The 26,444-nt window shown below is 42.5% G+C and overlaps 1 protein-coding gene across 1 annotated transcript in view; it reads left to right on the top strand.

The window, feature by feature from the left end:
• The window catches only part of piwil1 (piwi-like RNA-mediated gene silencing 1), a 61,548-nt gene that overhangs the window by 17,342 nt on the left and 17,762 nt on the right, over positions 1-26,444 (top strand). The window contains exons 7-12 of the mRNA XM_052031900.1: positions 1,083-1,163; positions 1,601-1,798; positions 21,785-21,896; positions 21,995-22,118; positions 24,132-24,249; positions 24,678-24,792. Of these exons, the coding sequence (XP_051887860.1) occupies positions 1,083-1,163; positions 1,601-1,798; positions 21,785-21,896; positions 21,995-22,118; positions 24,132-24,249; positions 24,678-24,792 (748 nt within the window). The remainder of the gene's footprint in view (positions 1-1,082; positions 1,164-1,600; positions 1,799-21,784; positions 21,897-21,994; positions 22,119-24,131; positions 24,250-24,677; positions 24,793-26,444) is intronic.

Raw genomic sequence — 26,444 nt, 5'->3', positions numbered from 1 at the left:
TGACGTCAGTTTGAATCCCAAGATAGCAGCTGAGGAATTTAAAATCAAATGAATGAATAAATCTGGAATTAAAATGCTAGTATCAATGCTGCTGAAAAAACTATCTGGTTCACTAATATCCATCAAGGAAGGAAATCTACTGTTTTTGCCAAGTGTGGCCTATGGGTGACTCCAGACCCACCAATGTGGTTGACTCTTAAATATCTCGGTGATTTGTGACCATTACAGCTGGACAACAAATACCAGTGTTTCCAGAGATGTCCATGTCCAATGAATGTCCATGTACTTGCATGGTTTACTTGTTAATTTGGTTCCTTGCTTGTCTGACTAGCTGATCAAGTTGATGTTTTCAAATTGGCCAAGTTGATCTTCACACTTGTTTGTAACTTTGAGATGCAAGTAATTATCCAGCTTGTCCATAATCTTTCAAGGATGAAATATTGTCTTGGGGTAGTTGTAAGTGCAGTTGAACTAATTAACTATAATTACTTCGGTGGTTAATGAGTTGAATAAAAAGACCAAAATGCTGCAGCAGGAATTCAGTGGGTCAGGCAGCATCTGTGGAGGGAAATGGGCAGTTGTTGTTTTGGGTCAAGACAACAGGCCAGATGTTGGGTTTTGACCCTTTCTCCAGCATTTTGCTTTTTTGCTCCAGAAATTCTAGCATCTGTAGTCTCCTGGCTAATAATGGAATTGTGCTTTCAGTAAGTTTGAAACAGAGCTTCAACGGTCTATTTAAACAGTCCATGTGAACTACAGGAAACGGTACTCCTGATAAAGTCTTAGCTGGGAAAAGTTACCTTTCACAAAGAAGTGAGCGAATAATCATTCGATATAAACTATACACAATATCAACCCCAGTCCCCTGCAGTAGCATTGAGATGGTCTGAATGCATTTTGTTGGATGTGAAGCCTGGCTTGGCTCATTCAACAGTGCTTGCAGCCAGAGCTGTCTGCATTCAGTGCTTCATTAGGTTGATATTATGCAGAAGTTCACTATAATAACAATATTCACATTAAATGATGTTGGTTGTTTTGTCCAGAAGCCCATTTAATTTCCAAATGTTATGTTTCTCTTTCAGACTTTTAAAGATAATGTCCTTGCAGCAAATTGGCCGAAATTACTACAATCCTAAGGATCCTATCATGATTCCACAGCATAGGTGTGTGTTAAAGCAGTGTGCACATGTTAACACCTAAATCTTCCTTGGATTTATACTTGAAAATCATAACTTTGGGTAGTCTTCAGGTGGTAATTGGGGTAGTGTGTAACACTATTTTAAATTTCTATACTTATTTTCACTTGTGTTCATATTAAATTGGTAGCTTGTCATACTTTTTTACCACTCTGCCCCATCCACCCCAAACCATTGAAGTAACTACATGGGTGGGAATATATAATTACAGCATGTACATTTGGAAAGGGAAATGTAATAATACTAACAAATTAGGGATTGTACAGATGTAAGATCTTCAATGTAAATTCAAAAATTGACTGAATTTATCTATGGAGTTTAAATTTAATGAAAACAAAGCATTATAGGATTTTTTTTAATGAAAGATATGAACACTGCTATTACTTTTCTCCTTCCTGTAATAGAATCATGGTTTGGTCAGGATACACCACTTCAATTCTGCACTACGAGAGCAGTGTCATGCTTTGTGCAGATATCAGTCACAAGATTCTGCGTAGCGAAACTGTACACGATGTCATGCATCAGTTATATGCACAGTTTGGTGAGCATCGGTTTCAGGAGGCCTGCTCCAAGGAACTGGTTGGAGTAATAGTTCTAACCAGGTATGGTGCAAATTATGTAGTGTGGATTGTTTAACTGGGCTTGGTTCCATTCAGTAATGAGTGGAGATGGAGCTAAACAAATGTATTATGAAAGGGGCATGTAGTAATTTATCAATAAATATTTGTTGGTTGCTTTGCTAGCATATGACTGATGGAGCTCTTCTGTCTGATCAAACTGAATTGTTTTGAGTGCTCCTATACATTTGCTGGGAAAAGGAATCAATCATGTAATTAGGGATGTACAGATGAGAACTTTTTTAAAGGGAAAACTTAACAGTGCTTGTTAATCTTTGCAGCAAGATTGGGCAGTGGTAGTGCACACAAATTGTGTCATAGTCAAATCACCTGAAGGTTTGATTAAGACGCTTCTGATTGGTTTATAGACATTTTGATATTGAGGAAAACATCAATAAATGTGCTATTAAAAAATGCCTGTCAACTGTTAACAAACATTTTACAGAATCTTTCCTAGTGCATCTGACCTATAATATCAAGATGGAGATTTAGAAACAGAAAAACAGGATTTTTCAGCTCTGAGTCTACTGTGCCATTCAGTAAGAACATGGCCTAGTCTCTACCATATTCCTGCTCTTTCATGCCTCTTGATGCCTTTCCTGTTCAGAAAACTATCTGCTATTTGAATAATGACTTTGCCTCCATAGTTTTCTGTCATAGAGTTCCACCATTCAGCACCCTCCTAGCTCCCCTCAATCCTAAATATCTTGCTCCATATACAGATCTCTTGTTCTAGACCCCTACCCCAATCATTGGAAATGTTCTCCCTGCAGCCATCCTGTCAAGCCATGTCAGAATTTTGTACATCTCAGTGAGATCTCCCTTTCTTTGAGTAAATGTCCACTTAACCCGTTCTGTCTCAGTTGTGTATGGTGAAACTTAGTTGCACTCCCCTATGGCAAGTATCTTCTTGTCCAAGAAAGGAGGCTAAAACTGCATACTGTACTTTGGGTGTGGGCTCACAAAGGCACTGTATAATTGTAGTCAGACATGCTTGCTCCAGTATTCAAAGCCTCTTGCAATAAAGGCCAATATACTATTTACTGGCTTAACTGTTTGCTGCACCTGCATGTTTGCTGTCAGTGACATCAACATTTCTCTATTTATCACAGTTTAGGTAATACTCATTGATTTTCCTACCCAACTGGGTAACTTCATGTTTCTACACTATATTTTGTATGCCATCTATTTGCCCATAGAACAGTAGAGCACAGGAAAAGACCCTTCAGCCCACCATGTCTGTGCCAGCCATGGTGCCAATTTAAACTAATCCCATTAGTTAAGGTATCTTTATTATTCACATGTACATTGAAACACACAGTGAAATGCATCTTTGCGTAGAGTGTTCTGGGGGCAGCCCACAAGTGTCGCCACGCTTCCAGCGCCAACATAGCACGCCGACAACTTCCCAACCCGTACGTCTTTGGAATGTGGGAGGAAGCCGGAGCACCTGGAGGAAACTCATGCAGACAAAGGGAGAACGTACAAACTCCTTAGAGAGCAGCAGAAATTGAACCTGGGTCATTGGCGCTGTAATAGTGTTATGCTAACCGCTACACTACCATTACCTGCATGTGGTCTGTATCTTTTTTTTCTCCCCTGCCTGTTTGTGTTTGTTTAAATGCCTCTTAAGGATCACTACCACTGCTTCCACTTCCACCACCTCCCCAGCAGTGTGTTCCAGGCACCTACCACTCTGTTTCTTCTTAAAAGAAATACCTTGCTCCTCACACATCTCCTTTAAACTTTCCCCATCTCACCTGATACTTTTGCTCTCTAGTATTTGACATTTCTACCCTGGGGAAAAAGACTGGCTATATACTCTCTCTATGCCTCTATTTTTCTATCTATATTTCTATCAGATTGAATCAAGTTTATTATCACTGACATGTCATGAAATTGGTTGTTTTGCAGCAGCAGTACAGTGCAAGATATAAAATTACCATAAGTTACAAAAATAGTGCAGAATAACAAGGTAGTGTTCGTGGGTTGATGGACTATTCAGAAATCTGATGGCAGAGGGGAAAAAGCTGTTCCTAAAATGTTGAGTGTGGGTCTTCCGGCTCCTGTATCTCCTCCCCGATGGTAGTAACGTGAAGAGGATATGTCCTGTGTGGTGAGCGTCCTTAATGGTGGATGCCACCTTAAGGCACAGTCTCTTGAAAATGTCCTTAATGGTGGGAAGGTTGTGCCTGTGGTGGAGCTAGTTGAGTGTACAACCCTCTGCAGCCTCTTTTGGTCCTGCGCATCGGAGCCTCCATACCAGGCGGTGATGCAACCAGTCAGAATGCTCTCCACCGTACATCTGTAGAAATTTGCAAGAGTCTTTGGTAACATCCTGAATTTCCTCAAACTCCCATTGAAGTAGAGCTGGTGGCGTGCCTTCTTTGTGATTGCATCAGTGTGTTGGGCACAGGATAGATCCTCTGAGATGTCGATGCCCAGGAACCTGAAGCTGCTCATCCTTTCCACCGCTGACCCCTCAATGAGGACTGGTGTGTGTTCTCCCAACTTTCCCTTCCTGAAGTCCACAATCAGTTCCTTGGTCTTGCTGACGTTGAATGTGAGGTTGTCGTTGTGATACCACTCAGCTAGCCTATCTATCAATTGCCCTCAACCTCTGACTCTGTAGAGAAAACAGTCCAATCTCTCCTTGTAACTAAGAATGGCATGAAATACTCCAAATGTGGCCTAATTAAAGTTTTATACAACAGCAACATGAATCACCAACTTTCATACTCATTTCTCCAACTAATGAAGGCAAGCAAGCTGTACACCACCCTTACTACTTGTGTTGCCACTTTCAGGGAGTAATGGACTTGGAGTCCAAGATCCTTCTGCACATCAATGCACCAAGGTCCTGTCATATACCTTCCTCTTACATTTGACTTCAAAATCAACTCCTCACACTCATCTTCATTAAACTCCATCTGCTGTTTCTCTGTCTATATTTCCAACCGATTTTACATCCTCCTGTATCCTTTGACTGTCTTCCTCATTATCCACAACTCCACCAATTTTCATGCTGTCTGTAAGCTTGCTAATCAGACCACTACATTTTCATCCAGCACCAATTCTTGTGAGCACCACTGGTCACAGACCTCCAGTTAGCGAAACATCTGTATACCACTACCCTCTGCTGTCTGTGATCAAGCCAATTTTGTATCCAGTTTACCAGCTCATTGTGGATCCCATGTGAGTTAATTTTCTGGACCAGCCTACTATGAAAGACCTTGTCAAATGCTTACTAAAGTCCATGCAGGAAACATTCACTGCCCTACCCTCTTCAATTATCTTCATCACTTCCTCAATAAACTCGAGATGGGGCTCCCCTTTGCCCTGTACAAAACTGTTGATGTTACCTAATAAGTACATGCAAATAACGTGAGTACGTGCAAATAAATACAAATGCAAGTAAATCCTGTCCATAAGATTCTTAATTTCCCTACACTGAGGTAAGGCTCACTGGCCTATAATTTCTTTGTCTGACCCTATTTCTCGCAAAGCAGCAACAATTGCTCTTCAGTGTTCTGGAACATCGCCTGTGACTTGAGAAGGCACAAAGATTTTGGTCAAGGCCCTAGCAATATCCTCCTTTGTCTCCCTTGGTATTCTGGGGTAGATTCCATCAGGCCCTTAGAACACTACAGCACAGTTCAGGCCCTCACTTCCTGTAGTATCCTGGGATGTATCCCATCTGGCCCAGGGGACTTGTCTGTCCTAATGTTTTTCAAACATTCCAGCACATCCTCCTCCTTAACATCGCCATTCTAGCTTATCAGCCTGTTTTACACTGCCCTCACAAATGTCAAACTCTCTCTCACAGGTGAATACTGAAGCAAAGTATTCATTAAGGACCTCCCCTACCTTCTCCGAACCCAGGCACGTTTCCTTCTCTATCCCTAATCGGTCCTACCTTCATTCTAGTCATCCTGTTCTTCACATAAAAGTAGAACACCTTGGTTTTCCTTAATCCTACTCACCAAGGCCTTCTCATGCCTCCACAGTAGTGTAGTGGTTAGCATAACACTTTACAGTGCCAGCAACCCAGGTTCAATTTCAGCCACTGTCTGTAAGGAGTTTGTACGTTCTCCCCGTGTCTGTATGGGTTTCCTCCGGGTGCTCCGGTTTCCTCCCACATTCCAAAGACATACGGGTTAGGAAGTTTTGGGCATGCTATGTTGGCGCCAGAAGTGTGGCAATACTTGTGGGCTGCCTGCAGAACACTACACAAGATGCATTTCACTGTTTCAATTTACATGGACTAATAAAGATATCTTGTAGCTCTCCTAAGTCCATTCTTGAGCTTCTTCCTGGCTACCTTGTAACTCTCTAGAGCCCTGTCTGATCCTTGATTCCTAAACCTTAAGCAAGCTCTTCTTTCTTCCTTTTCACTAGATACTCCACATTTCTTGTCAACCATGGTTCCTTCACCCTACCATCCTTTTCCTGCCTCAATGGAACAAACCTATCCAGAACCCCATGCAAGTGATCTCTAAACAACTTCCATATTTCCATTGTGCATTTCCCCTGAGTACATCTGCTCCCAATTCACACTCCTAAATTCCTGCTTAATAGCATCATAATTCTCCCACCCCCAATTAAGTACTTTCCCATACCATCTGCTCCTATCCCTCTCCAAGACAAGGGTAAAGGTCAGGGAGTTGTGGTCACTGTCTCCAAAATGCGCTTTGACAAGCTTTTTTTTAAAAAGAAGCATTAACTAATAGAATAGATAAGGGAGAACTAGGGGTAGTACAATTGATTTTCAGAAGGCCTTTAAAGTGCATTTATCGGAAGTTGGTTGATACGAAACGAGAGTAAAAGCTTCTCCCCACCCACCGCCCCACCACCAAAGGGGCAGACTAGTAGTACGCCATACAGATCGGTGCTCAGGTCACAGCTATTCACAATAGTCAATATATTCAATTCAAAATAAAAACATGTTAGAAATCTTTAGTAAAAACAAAATGCTGGAAACACTCGACAGGATTTCAGAGAGTTAATATTTCAGTTGCAGTTAAGGTCTTTGACCTGAGACATTAACTTTATTTCTTTCTAAATATGTTGTCTGACCTGCTGAGCACTTCCAGCATTTTCTGGTTTTATTACACATTTCCAAGATGCCAACATGGATTGTGGTATAATATGTTATGAAGATCCAAAGGAGCTTTAAGATAATGCAGACAAGTTAGTGAATGGGCTTCAGATACCTGGATAATTGAGATTTATTCCAGGGTAGGTGGGACTTGTACAAGGCCACCAATATTCTTGCAGGGATGTTTGCTAGTGCTACTTGGGAGAGTTTAAACTAGTGTAGCAGACGTGGGAACCAGAGCAGTAAGTCAGCATGTAGAGTGACTGAGAAAGTAGAGGTTCAGTCAAGTAATTCTAATAGTGATAACAGGTAAGGCCAGGTTAGTGAACTTGGCAGGACTGACTGTCTCAAATGTATTTATTTTAATGTAAGAAGTAGAACAGGCAAGGCAAATAATCTTAGAGTTTAACTGAGTAACTGGAACTATGTTGCAGCCATTGCAGAAACTTGGCTGAGAGAAGGGTAGGACTGGCAGCTCAATGTTCCAGGGTACAGATTTTATAGACATGATAAAAGGGATGTAAAAGAGGTGGGGGAGTTGCATTACTGATTAGGGAGTGTGTCACAGTTGCACTTAAGGGACATCCTGGAGGGCATGTACAGCGACGCCATCTGGATAGAACAGGAATAGAAAAGGTGAAATCACAATGAATGGAGTTTTATTATTGGCCTTCCAATAGCCAGCAGGAGCTGAAGGAACAGATATGCAGGCAGATCCTGGACAGATGCAAAAACAATAGGCTTATTGTAGTGGGCAATTTTAACTTCCCCAGTATTGACAGGGACTCCCTTACTGCCAGGGTTTAGATGAGGTAGAATCTGTTAGGTGCATCCAGGAGGGTTTTTTGGTATTGGTTTATTATTGTCACTTGTACTGAGGTACAGTGAAAAGCTTGTCTTACAAACTGATTATGCAGGTCAATTCATTACTCAGTGCAGTTACATTGAGTTATTACAGAGTGCATTGATGTAGTACAGGTAAAAACAATAACAGTACAGAGTAAAGTGTCGCAGCTACAGAGAAAGTGCAGTGCAATAAGGTGCAAGGTCACAACAAGGTAGATCGTGAGGTCATAGTCCATCTCATTGTATAAGGAAACCGTTCAATAGTCTTATCACAGTGGGGTAGACCTATCCTTAAGTCTGGTGGTACATGCCCTCAGGCTCCTGTATCTTCTACCCGACGGGAGAGAAGAGAGAATGTCCTGGGTGTGTGGGGTCTTTGATTATGCTGGCTGCTACACCAAGACAACAAGAGGTAAAGACAGAGTCCAAGGAGAGGAGGCTGGTGTCTGTAATGCGCTGGACTGTGTCCACAACTCTCTGCAGCTTCTTGCGGTCCTGGGTGGAGCAGTTGCTGTACCAAGCCGTGATGCATCCAGGTAGGATGCTTTCTATGGTGCATCAATAAAAGTTGGTGAGAGTCAAAGGGGACAAACCAAATTTCTCTAGCCTCCTGAAGAAGTAGAGGCACTGGTGAGCTTTCTTGGCCGTGGCATATATGTGATTTGACCAGGACAGGCTGTTGGTGATGTTCACTCCCAGGAACTTGAAGCTGTCAATCCTCTTGACCTCAGCACCATTGATGTAGACAGGTGCCTGTACACTGCCCCCTTTCCTGAAGTCAATAACCAGCTCTTTTGTTGACATTGAGGGCAAGGTTGTTGTCATGACACCATTCCACTAAGCTCTCTATCTCCTTCCTGTACTCCCAACTCATCGCTGTTTGAGATACGGCCTACAACGGTGGTATTATCTGCAAACTTGTAGATGAGTTAGAGCAGAATCTGGCCACACAGTCATGAGTGTATAGGGAGTAGAGTAGAGGGCTGAGGACACAGCCTTGTGGGGCACCAGTGTTGAGAATAATCGTGCCGGAGGTATTGCTGCCTATCCTCACTGATTGTGGTCTGTTTGTTAGAAAATCAAGGATCCAGTTACAGAGGGAGGTGTTGAGTCCTAGGTCTCGGAGTCTGGTGACAAGCTTGCTTGGGATTATTGTATTGAAGGCAGAGCTGTAGTCAATAAACAATAGTCTAATGTAGGTGTCTTTACTGTCCAGATGCTCCAGAGCTGAGTGTAGGGCCAGGGACATGGCATCCGCTGTAGACCTGTTTCGGTGATAGGCAATTTGCAATGGGTCCAGGTTGTCTGGTAGGCTAGAGTTGATGTGTGCCATGACCAACCTCTCAAAGCACTTCATGGTGATGGATGTCAGAGCCACTGGTCAGTAGTCATTGAGGCATGTTACCTTGCTTTTCTTCGGTACTGGGATGATGGTGGTCTTCTTAAAACAGGTGGGAACCTGAGCTTGAAGCAGGGAGAGGTTAAATATGTCAGCAAATACTTCTGCCAGCTGATCAGCACAAGATCTGAGCACGTGGCCAGGGACACCATCTGGGCCAGGTGCTTTCCTCGTGTTCACTCTCCGGAAGACTGATCTTACGTCCTCCACTGTGATCACAGGTTCAGCTGCGTTGGTGGCTGTCAGGGTAGATGGTGACAATCCACTTCCCTTTTGTTCAAAACGCGCATAGAATGCGTTAAGTTCAGACAGAATGGATGCACTGTTGTTAGCTATGCAGCCCGACTTCGTCTTGTAGCCTGTTATGGCATGTAAGCCCTGCCATAACTGGCGGCTGGTCAGGGACTCTATTTTGAGTTGGTTTTGTCTCTTGGCATCCCTAATAGCTTTCCAAAGGTCATATCTCGATTTCTTGTACAGATCATGATCACCAGATTTGTGTGCAGCTGTCCTCTCCTTCACTAGGGAGTGGATCTCCCGACAGTCCAACTAGGGAAAGGGCCATACTAAATCTTGCACTGGGAAATGATCCTAGCCAAGTGATCAAAGTTTCAGTGAAGGAGGACATTAGGAGCAGTGATCATAATTCCGCAAATTTTAATATAGTTATGGATAAGGATAAAACTGGTCCTCAGGTGAAAGTACTAAATTAGAGGAAGGCTAATTATACCAGTGTTAGGCAGGAACGGGGGGGAAGTGTAGATTGGGAGAAGCTGTTTGAGGGCAAATCCACATCTGATGTGGGAGTCTTTTAAATGCTAGCTGTTAGAGTTCAGGGCCAACGTGTTCCTGTGAAGATGAAAGAAGAATGGCAAGGCTCGGGAATGACAGGAGACATTGTAAATTTAGTCAAAGAAAAATCAAGCAAATGTAATCAGCTAAGTTCCTTGAGGAATATAAAGGAAGCAGGAAAGAACTTAAACAAGAAATTAAAGGGCTAAATGTACTGACAAGTAGGATTAAGGAGAATCCCAAGGCATTTTATATCTACATTAGAAGGTAGCTAGGGAAAGGCATGTCTACTCAAAGACAATGAGGGTATTTATGCATGGAAGAAGTGGGAAAAGTCCTATATGATTACTTTGCATCAGCATTCACCAAGAAAGGCATAGATGTTGGTGAGATTAGGGAGCGGTGTGTCAATATTCTAGGGCATTTTGATATCAAGAATGTGTATATTGAGAAATATTAAGATAAGCAAGTCCTAAGCCTTGGAAAGGGATAGGAGCAGACAATATGGGAAAATATTTAACTAGGGGAGGGGGAATTATGATGCTGTTAGGTAGGAATTTGGAAACACATTGAGGGTAGAGCAGTGGATGTGATGCATGTGGACTTTAGTAAGGCATTTGATAAGGTTCCCCATGATGGGCTCATTCAGAAGGTTAGGGAGGCATGGGATCCAGGGAAACTTGGCTGTGGGGATTCAGAATTGGCTTGCCCATAAGCAGAGGGTGGTTGTAGATGGAGCATATTCTGCGTGGAAATTGGTGACCAGCAGTGTTCCGCAGCGATCTGTTCTGGGACCCCTGCTTTTTGATTTTTATAAATGACTTGGATGAGGAGGTGGAAGGGTGGGTGGGTTAGTAAGTTTGCTGATGACACAAAGGTTGGAGGTGTTGTGGATAGTGTAGAAGGTTGTTGAGGGTTACAATGGGACATGATGGGGTGCAAAGCTGGGCTGAGAAGTGGCAGATGTTCAACTGGGAAAAGTGTGAAGTGATTCACTTTGGAAGGTCAAATTTGAAGGCAGAGTACAGAGTTAATGGCAGGATTCTTAGCAGTGTGCAGGAACAGAGGTCCAAGTCCATAGATCCATCAAAGTTGCTGCACAAGTTGATAGGGTTATTAAGAAGGCATATGGCATGTTGGCCTACATTAGTTGGGGGACTGAGTTCAAGAGCCATGAGGTAATGTTGCATCTCTATAAAACCCTGGTTAGACCACACTTAGAATATTGTGTTCAGTTCTGGTCGCCTCATTATAGGAAGGATGTGGAAGCTTTAGAGAGGGTGCAGAGGATATTTACCAGGATGCTGCCTGGATTGGAGAATGTGTCTTATGAGGATAGGTTGAGTGAGCTAGGGCTTTTCTCTTTGGAACAAAGGAGGATGAGAGGTGACTTGATAGAGGTGTACAAAATGATAAGAGGCATAGATCGATTGGACAGCCAGAGACTTTCCCAAGGTGGAAATGGCTAACACAAGGGGGCATTATTTTAAGGTGATTGGAGGAAAGTACAGGGGAGGGGGATGTCAGAAGTAAGTTTTTTTTTACAGAGTGGTGAGTTCATGGAATGTGCTGTCAGGGCTGCTGGTAGAGGCAAATACATTAGGGACATTTAAGAGACCCTTAGATATGTGCATGGATGATAGAAAAATGGAGGGGTATATGGGAGGGAAGGGTTAGATTGATCTTCGAGCAGGATAAAATGTCAGCACAACATCGTGGGCCAAAGCCTGTACTGTGCTGTGATGTTCTATGTTAAATACAATTCTACCCTGCCCTCAGGAATCCATGGTGATGTTATCTCATCCCATTGATATTTTCTAAGTTTCTTGTCATTATGTTCTTGTAGATTTTAGCATTTTCCCCACTGCTGACATGAGATTAAATAATCTAAACTATAGAATTGCTACACCACAGAAGGAAACCATTTGGTCCATGTCTGTGTCAGCTCTCTAGTTCCACCCATTGGTTGTGTTTGACATTGCATTGCAATTTTTTTCTCTTTTATTGTATTCAATCCAATTTCCTCCTGACCTTGATGAAACCTATGCCCTCCACATCTGCAGACAGTGAAATCCATATTCTAAATACAAGATTTTCTTCATGTCCCTCTCCCTTTATAGCTGTGACCCTTAGTCCTGACGAAGAGAACAGCTTCCTGCTATCCACTCTGTCCAGGCTCTTCCTCATTTTGTTATGCTATCAAATCTCCCCTCAGTTTTCTTTGAAGTGAAAGCTGTCTCAGCCTCTCATCTATCCTTGTAACTGTCATCTCTCATCAAAGGAACCGTCTTATAATTCTTTCACACCAAGAATTCTTTGACCAAAAATAACACATTGCTCCAGTTGAGGCTGGACCAGTGTTTATAAAGGCTTGGAATGACTTCCCTTTTTTATGTTCTATACCTCTTGATTAAGCCCCGGAATCATCTCTGCCTTATTAATCATTTTCTCAACCTGCCTACTGTTTTCAATGATCTGTGCACCATTTCCCCCAGCTCCCTCCCCTCCTGTACCCCTCTTAGAACAGTATCCTTTATAATTTTAATTGGTTTGTATTGTCACATGTACTGAGATACAGTGAAAAGCTTTTGCTTGCATGCTGTCCAGACATCATTCCATACACAAGTACACTGAGGTAGTACAAAAGGAAAAATGACAGATTGCAAAATATAGTGTTACTTATATGGGGAAAGTGCAGTTGGACGAAGTGCAAGGGCCATGACAGGGTAGATTGAGAGATCGAGTTCATCTTCTATGGGCGAGCCGATTCTGAATCCACACAGCCAAGTTTCCCTGGGTCCCATGCCTCTTGACTTTCTGAATAAGCCTTCCATGAGGAACCTTACCAAATGACTTACTAAAATCCATGTACACAACATCCACTACTCGACCTTCATCAAAGTGCTTTGAATTATTTTGAGGATGTAACAATCAGGCTAGTAAGGCATGACCTGCCCTCACAAAGCCATGCTGACTGTCCCTAATCAGCCTATGCTTCTCCAAATGCCCATAAATCCTGTCTCTCAAAATCTTCTCCAGTAATTTGCCCACCACTGAAGTAAGACTCACTGGTCTATAATTCCCAGGGTTATCCCTACTCCCTTTCTTGAACAAAGGAACAACATTTGCCACCCTCCAATCATCTGGCACTACTCCTGTGGCCAGTGAGGACGCAAAGATCATCGCCAAAGGCGCAGCATTCTCTTCCCTCGTGTCCCGTAATAACCTTGGATATATCCCATCCAGCCCCAATGACTTATCTATCCTACTGTTTTTCAAAAGTTCCAGCACATCCTCTTTACTCACGTCTACATGCCCTAGCATATCAGTCTGTCGTACGCCATCCTCACAAACGTCAAGGTCTCTCTCACTGGTGAATACTGAAGCAAAGTATTCATAAGAACCTCCCCTACCTCTTCTGACTCCAGGCACCTGTTTCCTCTTTTATCCCTGATCAGTCCTGCCCTCACTCTAGTCATCCTCTTCTTCACATGTGTATGATCCTTCACATATGATCCTACTCGCCAAGGACCTCTTATGCCCCCTTCTAGCTCTAAGTCCATTCTTAAACTCCCTGCTGGCTACCTTGTAACTCCAGAGCCCTGTCTGATCCATGCTTTCTAAACTTCAGGTGAGCTTCTCTCTTCTTCTTGACAAGATATTCTACACCTCGCGTCAACCATGGTTCCTTCACTCTACCATCCTTACCCTTCCTCGATGGGACAAACCTATCCAGAGCCCAATGCAAATATTCCTTAAACAATCTCCACATTTCCACTGTGCACTTCCCCAGGAACATCTGTTTCCAATTTACGCTCCCAAGTTCCTGCGTAATAGCATCATAATTCCTCCTCCCCCAGTTAAATACTTTCCCATATCGTCTGCTCCTATCCCTCACCAAGGCCATGGTAAAGGTCAAGGAGTTATGGTCACTATCCCAAAATGCTCTCCCACCGAGAGATCTGAAACCTGATCAGGCTCATTGCCCAATACCAGGTCCAGTATGGCCTCTCCTCTAGTCGGCCTGTAAGATAAGATCTTATCTTCCTGTACACACGAACAAACTCTGTCCCATCTATCCCCTTTGCACTAAGGAGGTGCCAGTCAATATTAGGGAAGTTGAAATCACTCATGACAACAACCCTGTTATTTTTGCACCTCTCCAAAATCTGCCTCCTGATCTGCTCCTCAGCGTCTCTGCTGGTATTGGGGGGAGGGGGGGGGGGTTCTGTAGAATACTCCCAATAGAGTGATTGCTCCCTTCCTGTTTCTGACTTCCACCCACAGACTCAGTGGACGGTTCCTCCAGGACATCCTCCCTTTCTACAGTCGTGACACTGTCCCTGATCAGCAAAGCCACTCCCCCACCTCTTTTACCTCTGCCCCTGTCCCTCTTGAAACATCTAAACCCCGGAATATCCGGCAGCCATTCCTGCCCTTGTGACAGCCAAGTCTCTGTAATGGCCACCACATCATAGTTCCACAAATTTACCCATGCTTCATCAGCCTTGTTCCTGATACTTCTTGCATTAAAGTAGCCACACTTCAGCCCATCCAACTGACTGCAATTTTGCCCCTTCAACTGCCTATCCTTCCTCACAGTCTTTCTACACTCTGCATCTACTTGTACACTAAATAAACCAAGCTCTGACCTATCACAATGGTTCCCATCCTCCTGCCAAACTAGTTTAAACCCTCCCCAACAGTTCTAGCAAACCTGCCCGCAAGAATATTGGTCTCCCTCCAGTTCAGGTGTAACCCGTCCCTTTTGTACAGGTCGTACCTTCCCCAGAAGAGATCCCAATGATCAATAAATCTGAAACCCTGCCTCCTGCACCAATTTCTCAGCCATGCATTCATCTGCCAGATCATCCTATTCTTACCCTCACTGGCGCATGGCACAGGTAGCAATCCAGAGATTACTATCCTTGAGGTCCTGCTTTTCAGCTTCCTACCTAACTCCCTATATTCCCTCTTCAGGACCTCATCTCTTTTCCTACCTATGTCATTAGTACCAATATGTATCACAACCTCTGGCTGTTCACCCTCCCCCTTCAGAATGCTGTGGACCCGATCTGAGATGTCCCTGACCCTGGCATCAGGGAGGCAACATGCCACCTGGGAGTCTCTTTCACGTCCACAGATCTCCTATCTGCCCCCCCTTACTATGGAATACCCTATCACTACCGCTCTCCTCTTCTCCCCCCACTTCCCTTCTGTACCACGCAACCAGGCTCAGCGCCAGAGACCTGGGCACTGCTGCTTTCTCCTGGTGGGCTGTCCCCCTGTCAACAGTATCCAAAGCAGTACACCTGTTATTGAGGGGAACAGCCACAGGGGTACTCTGCACTACCTGCCTATTCTCCTGACAGTCGCCCAGCTACCTGCCTCCTACAGCTGCGGAGTGACTGCATCCCTGTAGCTCTTGTCTGTGTACTCCTCGGTATCCCGTAGGAGCTGAAGGTCATCCAGCTGCAGCTCCAGTTCCCTAACAGTCTGCAAGGAGCTGCAGCTGGATGCACTTCGTGCAGATGTAGTTATCAGGGAGATTAGATATCTCCCAGAACTCCCACATCTCACAAGCTGAACGCACCATTGACCCTGGAGCCATTCTCACTACTCTGCACTAAAGGGAACACCAAAGCAAAGAAAGACAAACTTACTGGAGACTTGCCTTCGCCTCTTCTCCCTAAACTCCCCATGTTCTCAAGCCTTTGTATCTTCTGCCTGATGGGAAAGGGAGGAGAAGAGAGAATGACTGGGGTGGGAGGGGTCCTTGATTATGTTGTCTGGTTTCCTGAGACAGCAGGAAGTATAGGCAGTCATTGGAGGGGAGGCTGGTTTGCGTGATGGACTGCGATACTGCCTTTCCTCATTTTTCCTGCCAAACCCTTACATTCTGCACATCCAGTGTCATCTGCCTGTCTTACCACCTTGTTTATCCTGCTGCAATCTATCACTATCTTCTTTATATTTCACAATATTGGCAAGAATTCTGTAATTGCAAATTTAGAAATCATGGCTTGTCATTAAAAAAAACAATGATTTCTAGCTCTGATCCCTGGGGAATGCCCATGTCCTGAAGGCATTCACCACATCCCTCTTTTACTTAACCAACTTTGTATCCATGCTGTCAGTGTCCCATATGCTTCAACTTTGCTGATGTCAGTTCTCAAACTCTCTGGATGTCCATGTACACGATGTTGACTGCATTATCCTTACAAAAATTCTGTCAAATTGGTTAAACATGACTTGCCTTCAACAAATCCATGCAAGCTGCCTTAATTTGTTTTCTTCTAAGGTATCTATTAATCTTATCCCAGATTACTGTTACTAAAATCTTTTGCACCATTAGGTTAAACGTGCCTGCTGGGTTCATCCATCCTTTTTGAACAAGGGAATAACATTTCCTTTTCTCTGGCACCACCCCTGTATCCACAGAGTATTGAAAGATTATGGTCAGTGTCCCTGTGATTTCCTCCCATACTTCCCTTAAAATCCTAGGGTGCATCATATCTCGTGCTGGTGACTTACCTACCTTAAGTTCAGCCAACTTTCTAATACATCTGTGCTTTCATTTTTAGTGTATCGTGTCTCAACTATCTCTTCCTCAACTATAATTTTGGAAGTATCCTCTTCCTTGTGGAGGAGAAAGAATCAAAGTAGTACCTTAACAGTGCCCTCGGCATCCATGTGCAAGTTCACGTTTTTTGCCGTTGATGGGCTACGTTTTTCCACCTACTACCCTGTACTCTTTACAGGCTTATGAAACGCTTGGGTTCCCACTTACGTTGGCAGCTAATCTTTTCTCCTACCCCCTTTGCCTCTGATTTTAATTTTTGCCTTCCCTCTGATTCTTTTGTAATCAGCCTGGTTCTTGCTGGTGTTTACAACTTAATGTTGTATGCAGCTTTTTATTTGCTTTATCTTCCAGTGTTTTGTTGAGCCCTGGACTATCTTGTTCTTCCTTTGCCCCTTCTGACAGAGTCAACTGTACCTGAACAATATCTTCCTTAAAGGCATTCTTCTGCTGCAGCTTTGCTTGTTAACTTTTGGTTCTAATTTATGTTGCCCAGATACAGTCGCTCATTGAAGTTGGCCTTACTCCAATTATTTTTACTGTAAATAGCTGCTGCTTTACTATAGCTAAAATAAAGCCTATGATATGACCACTATCTCCTTGACACAGCTTATTCTGCAGAAGAAGATTCAGCAATAGAACATAAGAAATAGGAGCAGGAGGAGGCCATCTGGCCCGTCGAGCCTGCTCCAGCATTCATTAAGATCATGGCTGATCTGGCCGTGGACTCTGATCCACCTACCTGCCTTTTCCCCATTACTATCAATTCCCCTACAATGCAAGAATATTTACTGTGTCTTAAATATATTTAATGAGGTAGCCTCTACTGCTTCCCTGAGCAGAGAATTCCACAGATTCACTACTCTCTGTGAAAAGCAGTTTCTCCTAGTCTCCATCCTAAATCTATTCCCCCAAATCTTGAGGCTATGTCCGCTAGTGAAAACAGCCTTCCTGCCTCTATCTTATCTATCCCTTTTAATAATTTTATAGGTTTCTGTAAGATCCCCTCTCATTCTTCTGAATTCCAGCAAGTATAGTCCTAGGCGACTCAATCTCTCCTCATAGGCTAACCCCCTCATCTCTGGAATCAACCTGGTGAACCTCCTGCACCACCTGCAAATCCAGTATATCCTTCCTCAAGTAAGGAGAGCAGAACTGCATGCAGTACTCCAGGTGCTGCCTCACCAGTACCCTGTACTGTTGCAGCATAATCTCCCTGCTCTTAAATTCAATCCGTCTAGCAATGAAGGCAAACATTCCATTTGCCGCCTTGATAACCTGTTGCACCTACAAACTAACCTTTTGTGATTCATGCACAAGCACTCCCAAGTCTCTCTGCACAACAGCATGCTGCGATCTTTCACTATTTAAATAATAACCTGATCTTCTATTTTTCCTTCCAAAGTGGATGACCTCACATTTACCAACATTGCACTCCATCTGCCAGATCCTTGCCCATTCACTTAACCTATCTATATCTTTCTGCAGACTCTCTGCATCCTCTGCTCAATTTGTTTTTCCCACTCAATTTAGTGTCATCAGCAAACTTAGATACACTACACTTGGTCCCCTCTTCCAAATCAATAACGTTTATCATGAACAGTTGCGGGTCCAGCACCGACCCCTGCGGCACCCCTCTCACCACTGATTGCCAACCAGAGAAACACCCATTTATCCCAACTCTCTGCCTCCTATTGGTTAAGCAATCCTCTATCCATGGTAATAACTTAGCCTCAACTCCATGCATCCTCTTGTGCAGCATCTTATTGAATGCCTTCTGGAAATCCAAGTATACAACATCCATCTGTTCCCTTCTCTCCGCTGTGCTCATTATATCCTCAAAGAACTTCAGTAAGTTTTTCAAACAGGACTTGCCCTTCCTGAATCTCTGCTGTATCTGCCTGATGAAATCAGTTCTATCCAGGTGTCTTGCTAATTCTTCCTTAATGATAGCTTTGAGCATTTTCCCAACTACAGACGTTAAGCTAACTGGCCTATAGTTACCTGCCTTTTGCCTACATCTTTTTTAAACAGTGGTATAACATTCACTGTCTTCCAATGCTTCATTCCTCATTAGACCAAAATCATTCTGCTCATAAAATTTGTCCTGGACATGTTTTATAAATTATCCACCTTGGCCCTTAACAGTTTACATTGGAGTAAATCCTGCATTTATAACTCTTCCATAGCCTTGGCCATTCCCTGCAAGTTCTTTGCATATTTACTGTCTCCCACGTGTAGAATGCACTCAGCAATATGTCCCCTCTAATCAAACAAATTTGCCCCCACCCACCTCTATGACATTCACTCTCCTGCACTGTAATACTGTCTTTAAAAGATTCTCCTTCCTCTCTTCCCATCTTTAGTGAACACTTCACATCCAGGATTACATCATGTCCAGTTCTGCCCTTTTTTGAGCCAAATTCCTGTAATAATAGCACTTCACATTTCCCTTGCAGCTTTCTGTGCATGAAGTTCCCCAACTTTATTTACCATAATCTGCACATTTGAATATGTGTATAGCAAACCAAGTTTAGTTTTTCCATTTTCACTGACCTGAACTGTTTTTTTAAAACCTTTAGAAGTGTCCTTGCTCTGACTCTTTGCTGGTACATTCCTGTGCTTGTATGCTCTGCCCACTCCTAACGCTCTCTGATTACTGTTACCCCTATCATTACCTTGCATTATTGTCTTTTCCTCTTTTTTGCCTTCCCAAATCTGTCTTCAACTGCACCCTTATTTTTCTATTTCCAGTGTGGCTTTTTTCCCTTCTGTTACCCTTGGGTCCCCACACCAAAACTAGTCTAAATCCTCCACAGCAGTACTACAAATGTTCCCTCGTCAACCCGAAGGTAAGCCAGAATCAAAACATTTAATTGCTGTACCAATTACCTTGTTTCTGACTATAAGGGACCTACATTAATCTTTAATCTTTTTTTACACATCTCTGTGTTACTGAGGCAGTTCGATGGTGGTTGGCAATCTTAATTCTATGTGCAAAATGCAGCTTAACTGATGGGGGCATTTCACGTGGGTTAATCATTATTAGAAGGTTAAATACTCAAGTTGATGGTGTCCCTGACTTGTTCCAAGTACTGAAAAAGAAAAGAGCATTAATTTCCTGTGAACTTGGCCACCTTTTGAATTCCTCTCCCTTGCTGCACATCATCCTAGTGTGGTTATTTCATTGTTACTACATCAATGTTCTGAAGTTCCTTGTCAAATACTACTGTAGAAGAATAATGGTGGTTCAAATACGCTAACATCATTATCTTGGCAGTTGGTCACAATTAGTTGATGTAACTCTTGCTGGCATTACCTAATCCTGAAAACAAAACTATTTTTAAAACTGTCCAGCTGAGGATATGTTTGTGCAATTATAAATCCCCGCAATTTTTGTTTGTATCTTCCTTAAAGTGAAGACAAGGAAGGATCAAAAGCTTATTTGAAGTCAAAAAGGGTGAAGTTTGTGCAGGGTATTGTAGAACTTGATTTAGCAAGTGGGTAATGAATAAGAGGACAGTCTGAAGAACTCTGAAGGAGCGTTAAGATTGGAAGAGTTTGCGAATGAGACCATGGCCGGTATTGGTTTATCATTGTCACCAAGGTACAGTAGAAAAACTTGTCTTGCATACCATTCATACAGATCAGTTCATTACACAGTGCATTGGGGTAGTACAGGGTCAAGCAATAACAGAATACAGAATAAAGTGTAACAGCTACAGAGAAAGTGCAGTGCAGGCAGACAATAAGGTGCAAAGTCATAATGAGGTAGATTGAGAGGTCAGGAGTCCATCTTACCGTACTAGAGGACTGTTCTTGTAACTGCAGGATAGAAGCTGTCCTTGAGCCTAGTGGTACGTGCTTTCAGGCCTTTGTATCTTCTGCCCAACGGGAAGGGGGAGAAGAGGGAATGTCTGGGATGGGAGGGGTTTTTGATTATGTTGGCTACTTTACCAAGGCAGCGAGAAGTGTAGACAGTCCATGAAGGAGAGGCTGGTTTCTGTGACGTGCTGAGCTGTGTCCACAACCCTCTGCAGTTTCTTGCAGTCACAGGTAGAGCAGTTGCCATACCAAGCTGTGATGCATCCAGATAAGATGCTTTCTATTGTGCATCAATTAAAGATTGACGGTCAAAGGGGACATGCAAAATTTATACAAGATATCTTTATTAGTCACATGTACATCGAAACACACAGTGAAATGCATCTTTTGCATAGAGTGTTCTGGGGGCAGCCCGCAAGTGTCGCCACATTTCTGAGGGCAACATATCATGCCCACAACTTTCTAACCTGTATGTCTTTGTAATGTGGGAGGAAACCGGAGCACCCGGAGGAAACCCATGCAGACACAGAATGTACAAACTCCTCACAAACTGACTGGAATTGAACCCAGGTCGCTGGTGCTGTAATAGTGTTATACTAACTGCTACACTACTGTGCCTGCCTATCCAAGTACTAACCAGGCCTGAGCCTGCTTAGCTTCTGAGATCAGACGAGGTCGGGCATTTTCCGGCTAGTATAACTTCCTGAGGAAGTAGAGGCGCTGGTAAGCTTTCTTGGCCATAGCGTCTACATGGTTGGACCAGGACGAGCTACTAGTGATGTTCACTCCTAGGAACTTGAAGCTCTCAACCTTCTCAACTTCAACATAGTTGACATAGACAGGAGCATGTACACCGTCCCACTTGTTTTGCTGACATTGAGGGAAAGGTTGTTGACATGACACCATATCAGTAAGCTCTCTTATCTCCCTCCTGTACTCCGACTCATCGTTATTTGAGATATGGCCCACTATGGTGGTATCATCTGCAAGAATGTAGATGGAATTGGAGCAGAATCTGGCCACGCAGTCATGTGTGTATAGGGAGTAGAGTTGAGGGCTGAGGACACAGCCTTGTGGGGCACCAGTGTTGAGGATAATCGTGGCAGAGGTGTGCTGCCTATCCTCACTGATTGTGGTCTGTTGGTTAGTCAAGGATCCAGTTGCAGAGGGAGGTGCTGAGTCCCAGGTCTCAGAGTATGGTGACGAGTTTGCTTGGAGTTGTAGTATTGAAGGCAGAGCTGTAGGAATTAAACCAGGGCGACGTCTTTGAAAGTTTAAAAATTGGTTTGTCATTTTCCTTTGTTAGTAAAAAGAGGGTGTAATTAGAGGTCATTGACACAAATGGGCACTGCATGAAGTGAAGGAGTTCTGGGTCTTACAATTCTGCCTCTTTCTGTTTACCATTTCCCCATTCATTTTGGTAACTTCTAGGTACAATAACAAGACTTATCGAATTGACGACATTGATTGGGTTCAAAATCCCCGAAGCACATTTAAAAAGGCAGATGGAACTCAAATCAGCTATATTGATTACTACAAAAAGGTGGTACTTTATTTAACTAAATGATCAATGAAAATATAAACTTAAATTGTTTTTAAGGAAATATTGCACAGGAAAATGAGTTATTTGCATTTTTACAGCAATACAGTATGGACATCATTGATGTGAATCAGCCAGTGCTCATTAGTCAGCCCAGAAGGCAAGGGCCTGGTGGTACTATTATGGGACCCATCTGCCTCATTCCGGAACTATGTTATCTTACAGGTAGTTTGAATTTTTAAAAAGTACATTCATTGCAGCAGCATGTAATAATGTATTATGAAAGTTTTAAAAACTTCTAAATTGGCTAGAACTTGATGTATTTTTAACTTTGTCTATGCTGCTGATAAATATCGAACTTTATTATGCTGATTTGCAATCACATGATGCTGTGTTGAAGGAAGCTGTTTCCAAGAGCTGTTCATTAAAACTTAAATCTGTACTGAAGTTCTGACATGATTTGGGGCATTGCAGTATTATCTACTCTGATAACTAGGAACAAACTTTTATTCTGCAGCATGTGGCATATTTGCAAGAGAATTGTAACAACTTTACTTCATCTAACTAAAACTATTCCCTTACTGTTATGTAACCTGAGTGATGGATCCTCAATGGTGCTGAAGACCTCTGCCCCAAATCAACCTTTTGGCTAAACTGTTCAGTGCTGGTATCATAACTATATCTACTAGATAATGTGTAAACAAACATGTCTTGCCTGCAAAAGCAGGATACAGTTAACCAGATTGACTGATTACTAACACTGGCCTAGTAAATTGATAGAAAGAATTACCAATAGTAGAATTGTGTGGCATCTCACCAATGATATTCAGATTTTGTTAGAACAAAACAAGTCCTGAAGAAGGGTTCTGACCAAAACATTGACCCCCGTGCTTTTCTCCACGGATACTGCCTGGCCTGTGTTCCTCTAGCATCATTGTGTTTTTCATCTAGATTCCAGCATCTACAGCCCTTTGTTTCCCTTAGAACCATTTGCCCCTAGAGCTTATTGGAACTACCAGACTTGAAAGCTGCTTTCTGTGATCACTTTCCAAACCCACAACCTCTTGCCATCTAGAAGGGAATGAGTGTACCATGGAACAATACCATCTGTAGGTTCTCTGCATGTCATTCTGCCTTCGAAATGTATTACTGTTACCTTATTGTCATTGGGCCTAAACCCTGAAGCTCCTACCTAGCAATACTGGGAGTAGTTTCACCTGAGGGATTGCATGTTTTCCAGAAAGAAGCTCTCCAAAGCCTTCTAGAGAGCAATGTGGATAGTCAATATCCAAACGACTAATTGTCATTAACCAAAACAGCAGTAGATGTGTTAATGGACTTCTAGAGGTTAATAGGGTGTGGATGTTGTAGGTGAGTTTTTTTCTAATTTGGGTGCAATTTCATACCTACTGTCCTTTCACAACCTCGGGGCAACTCAAGGTTCTTTACAACCAACAAAGTATTTCTGGAGTCTAGAAAGATGGTTGAAACTCCTTCCTTATGAAGTAATTGTCTAGGGTGCAGAGTTTATAGCTCTGGCATCTGCTTCATTGGTGACTGTAATCATAAGGGTTTATGGGATAATTTTGGAGTTGGCTCAAGTCTGATTTTTGAAGCAATCTTTGCTGGCTTACAATAGATGCCTGCTTGAGGTGAGGTGGCAAGCAACTTTAGTTCCAAATAAATATCGGGTTGTGAACATCCCAGATGAGAATAAGTGCAACCATCTCTTCCTGACCTTCAGTAATTCCATGCCAGGTTCCTTGCCTATGAGGGCAATTAGGAATGTGTTGACCTTGCCAGTGATACCTAGATCTCAAAATATGAACAAATAGAAAAAATCCATCAACATTGACCAGAAGTTTAACTAGGCCAGCTAGCTGGCCATAGAAACAGCTCATAGAGGCTGGCTAACAATAATCAATGTCTAAATTTCTCAGTGTCACAGTCAACTACTAGAATGTGATGGGATTATTTGTCCTTCACCTGGAGCTAGATTACTTTTCAATTGGGACTTAAAAACAGCAGCATTATTTGAACTTGTAGATATTTCAATGAAATTTAGCATATCTGTCTCATGGTGTCTGGTTTCTAAAGCAAAATAGAATCTAAGAATGTTTCAGCAAAAAAAAATTAAACTGATTTTACCCTGTGCTTTTGGTGTTTGAACTTATCAAATGCAGAAGTTTTGATTTTTATCTTTTGTTGGCCAAGCTGGAGAATTTGTTTAATTTATAGGTGTGACAAATAAAATGCGTTCAGATTTCAACGTTATGAAGGACCTGTCTGCACATACAAGATTAACACCAGAACACAGAGAGCAGCAATTGTGGCGTTTCATGGACCACATCCAAAAGTATGTTCTTGAATTAAATGACAGTTGGGAATATCCTTGCCTTTCAGAAGTATTGAAGTTTCTAGATTCTGTGGTAAATAATAGTGAAACTTTAATTTCATAGTTTAAATTGCCTTCTGTGCTTCAGGGTCACATAGACTGGTAGATGAGCACTTGCTTCAGGTTTGGAAAGGGTTGTGCAGTTCTACCAAGATTTCCATTTTCCTCTCATTGGCTCAGGCCAGTGCTAGAATTGGAATGGAAAAGTGGATCACAATGCTTGCATGTGGTGTGAAGAATTTGTGCTGTTAGATGAAATCTGATGTTTGGAAACTTTTAGTTTTATTTATTTCTGTAATTTTGAATGCAGCAAATGTAGAAAATAAGGCTGTAAGCTGAAAATTGTTGCAGTAAGGTTTTAACTATTTTTGTTTCTTTAAAAAAAACAGGGATGATAATGTACAGAAAGAACTGTCAGATTGGGGTTTCCAGTTTGATTCCAAATTGCACTCACTCTCTGGACGAGTTATGCCTTCAGAGAAGATCCAGCAAGGTGGAAAAATGGTAATGTGGAAATGTACGATGGGGTATCAACTCCTTGGTCCTGTTTAAGCATTTGAAATTTGAAGACATTTTAAAACTGGTAATGAGTGGCTACAAGTGATATTGAAATCAAATGCAAACAAGGAATCTATCATCAATCAAATGACTTGTGAATCTATCTTGGTGCTAATTTGATTCCACTTTGAAATTTGTGGGCATTTAGTCTCTGAATACCTTCAGAAGGCTTATAAACATGTGACATCAGTGACAATGAAATGTTTCCAGCCACTGTCTAGCAATGCACAATATAACTTGCAGTTAGCAGATGGTAGAATAAAAGTGGAAATATATTATTGGCAGGTAATCTGTGTTGGAGTGGATTGCTGGCTGGAATGTGGCAGGTGCCAGAAATGAAGTTATGCTAGCATTACCATAAGATAACTAGGCTAAGTTCTTTAAGCCAGTTCTGCAATTCAGTCAGAACATGGCTCAGCTACACAACCCTCTCCACCCCACCCCCACCCCCCCAAAATTGGGTAGAAGATACAAAAGTCTGAAAGCACGTACCACCAGGCTCAAGGACAGCTTTTATCCCGCAGATATGACTATTAAACAGTCACAAAGTACGATAAAATGGACTCTTGACCTCATAATCTACCTCGTTATGACCTTTCACCTTATTGTCTGTCTGCACTTCTTCATTCTGTTACTGTTTTCCGTTGTACTACCTCAATACACTGCGATGAAATGATCTGTGTGGATGGCAGGCAAAACAGTTTTTCACTGTACCTCAGTACATATGACAATGATAAACCAATTTACCAGTTTTTCTGCTTTGGTTCCATATCTTGGTGCTCTGTTCACAAGAAAACAATGATCTCAGTCCTATTTAACTACATAATTGCTCTGATTATAAGGAAAAACATCATCTTTCTCCATTTTAGTTCTTGTCTTTGATTATAGAAATAGAATCCTTAAGTCAGGATAGTGGAGGCCACTCACCCTGTTGTATCCATGCTGGTTGGTAAAGCTAGCCAGCCTGTTACTGTCTTCTAGCCTTGCAGGTCATTGCTCTTCAGTTGACATACAGGCACATTTTAAATGTATTTCTGCCTCCACCACTCCATCAGGCAGTGAGTTTGATTCTTTTCCTCCAGCTGATGAAAATATTTTTCCTCATCTCCCCCTAATCCAATCAATTACTCCACATCTAAGTCATAGAGTTGTACAACATGGGAAAAGGCCCTTCAGCCCATAGTGTCCATGCTGTCCAAGATGTATATTCAAGCTAACCCATTTCCCAGCATGTTATTTCTAAACTCTTGTCACCCACATACTACTTGAATGTATCTAATATACCTGCCTCAACCACTTCCTCTGGCAGCTGGTTCCATATATCTACCACCCGCTATGTCTTTTTTTAAAAAGTTGCCCCTCAGGTTCTTGTTAAACCTTTCACCTCTTGTCTTAACACTATCCTCTAGTTTTCGATTCCCCAACCCTGGAAAAAAAGACCACTCACCCTATCTATGCCCCTCGTGATTTTATATACCTCAGTCTCCTACGCTCCAAGGAACAAAGACTCAGCTTGTCTCACCTCTCGCTATAACTCAGTCCCTCGAGTCCTGGCAACATTCTTGTAAACATTTTTTGCACTCTTTCCAGTTTAATCA

The sequence above is a fragment of the Pristis pectinata genome, chromosome 17, assembly GCF_009764475.1.
Source record: "Pristis pectinata isolate sPriPec2 chromosome 17, sPriPec2.1.pri, whole genome shotgun sequence".
NCBI classification, from domain to species: Eukaryota; Metazoa; Chordata; class Chondrichthyes; order Rhinopristiformes; family Pristidae; genus Pristis; species Pristis pectinata.
This window is presented reverse-complemented; position numbering and strand designations above follow the sequence as displayed.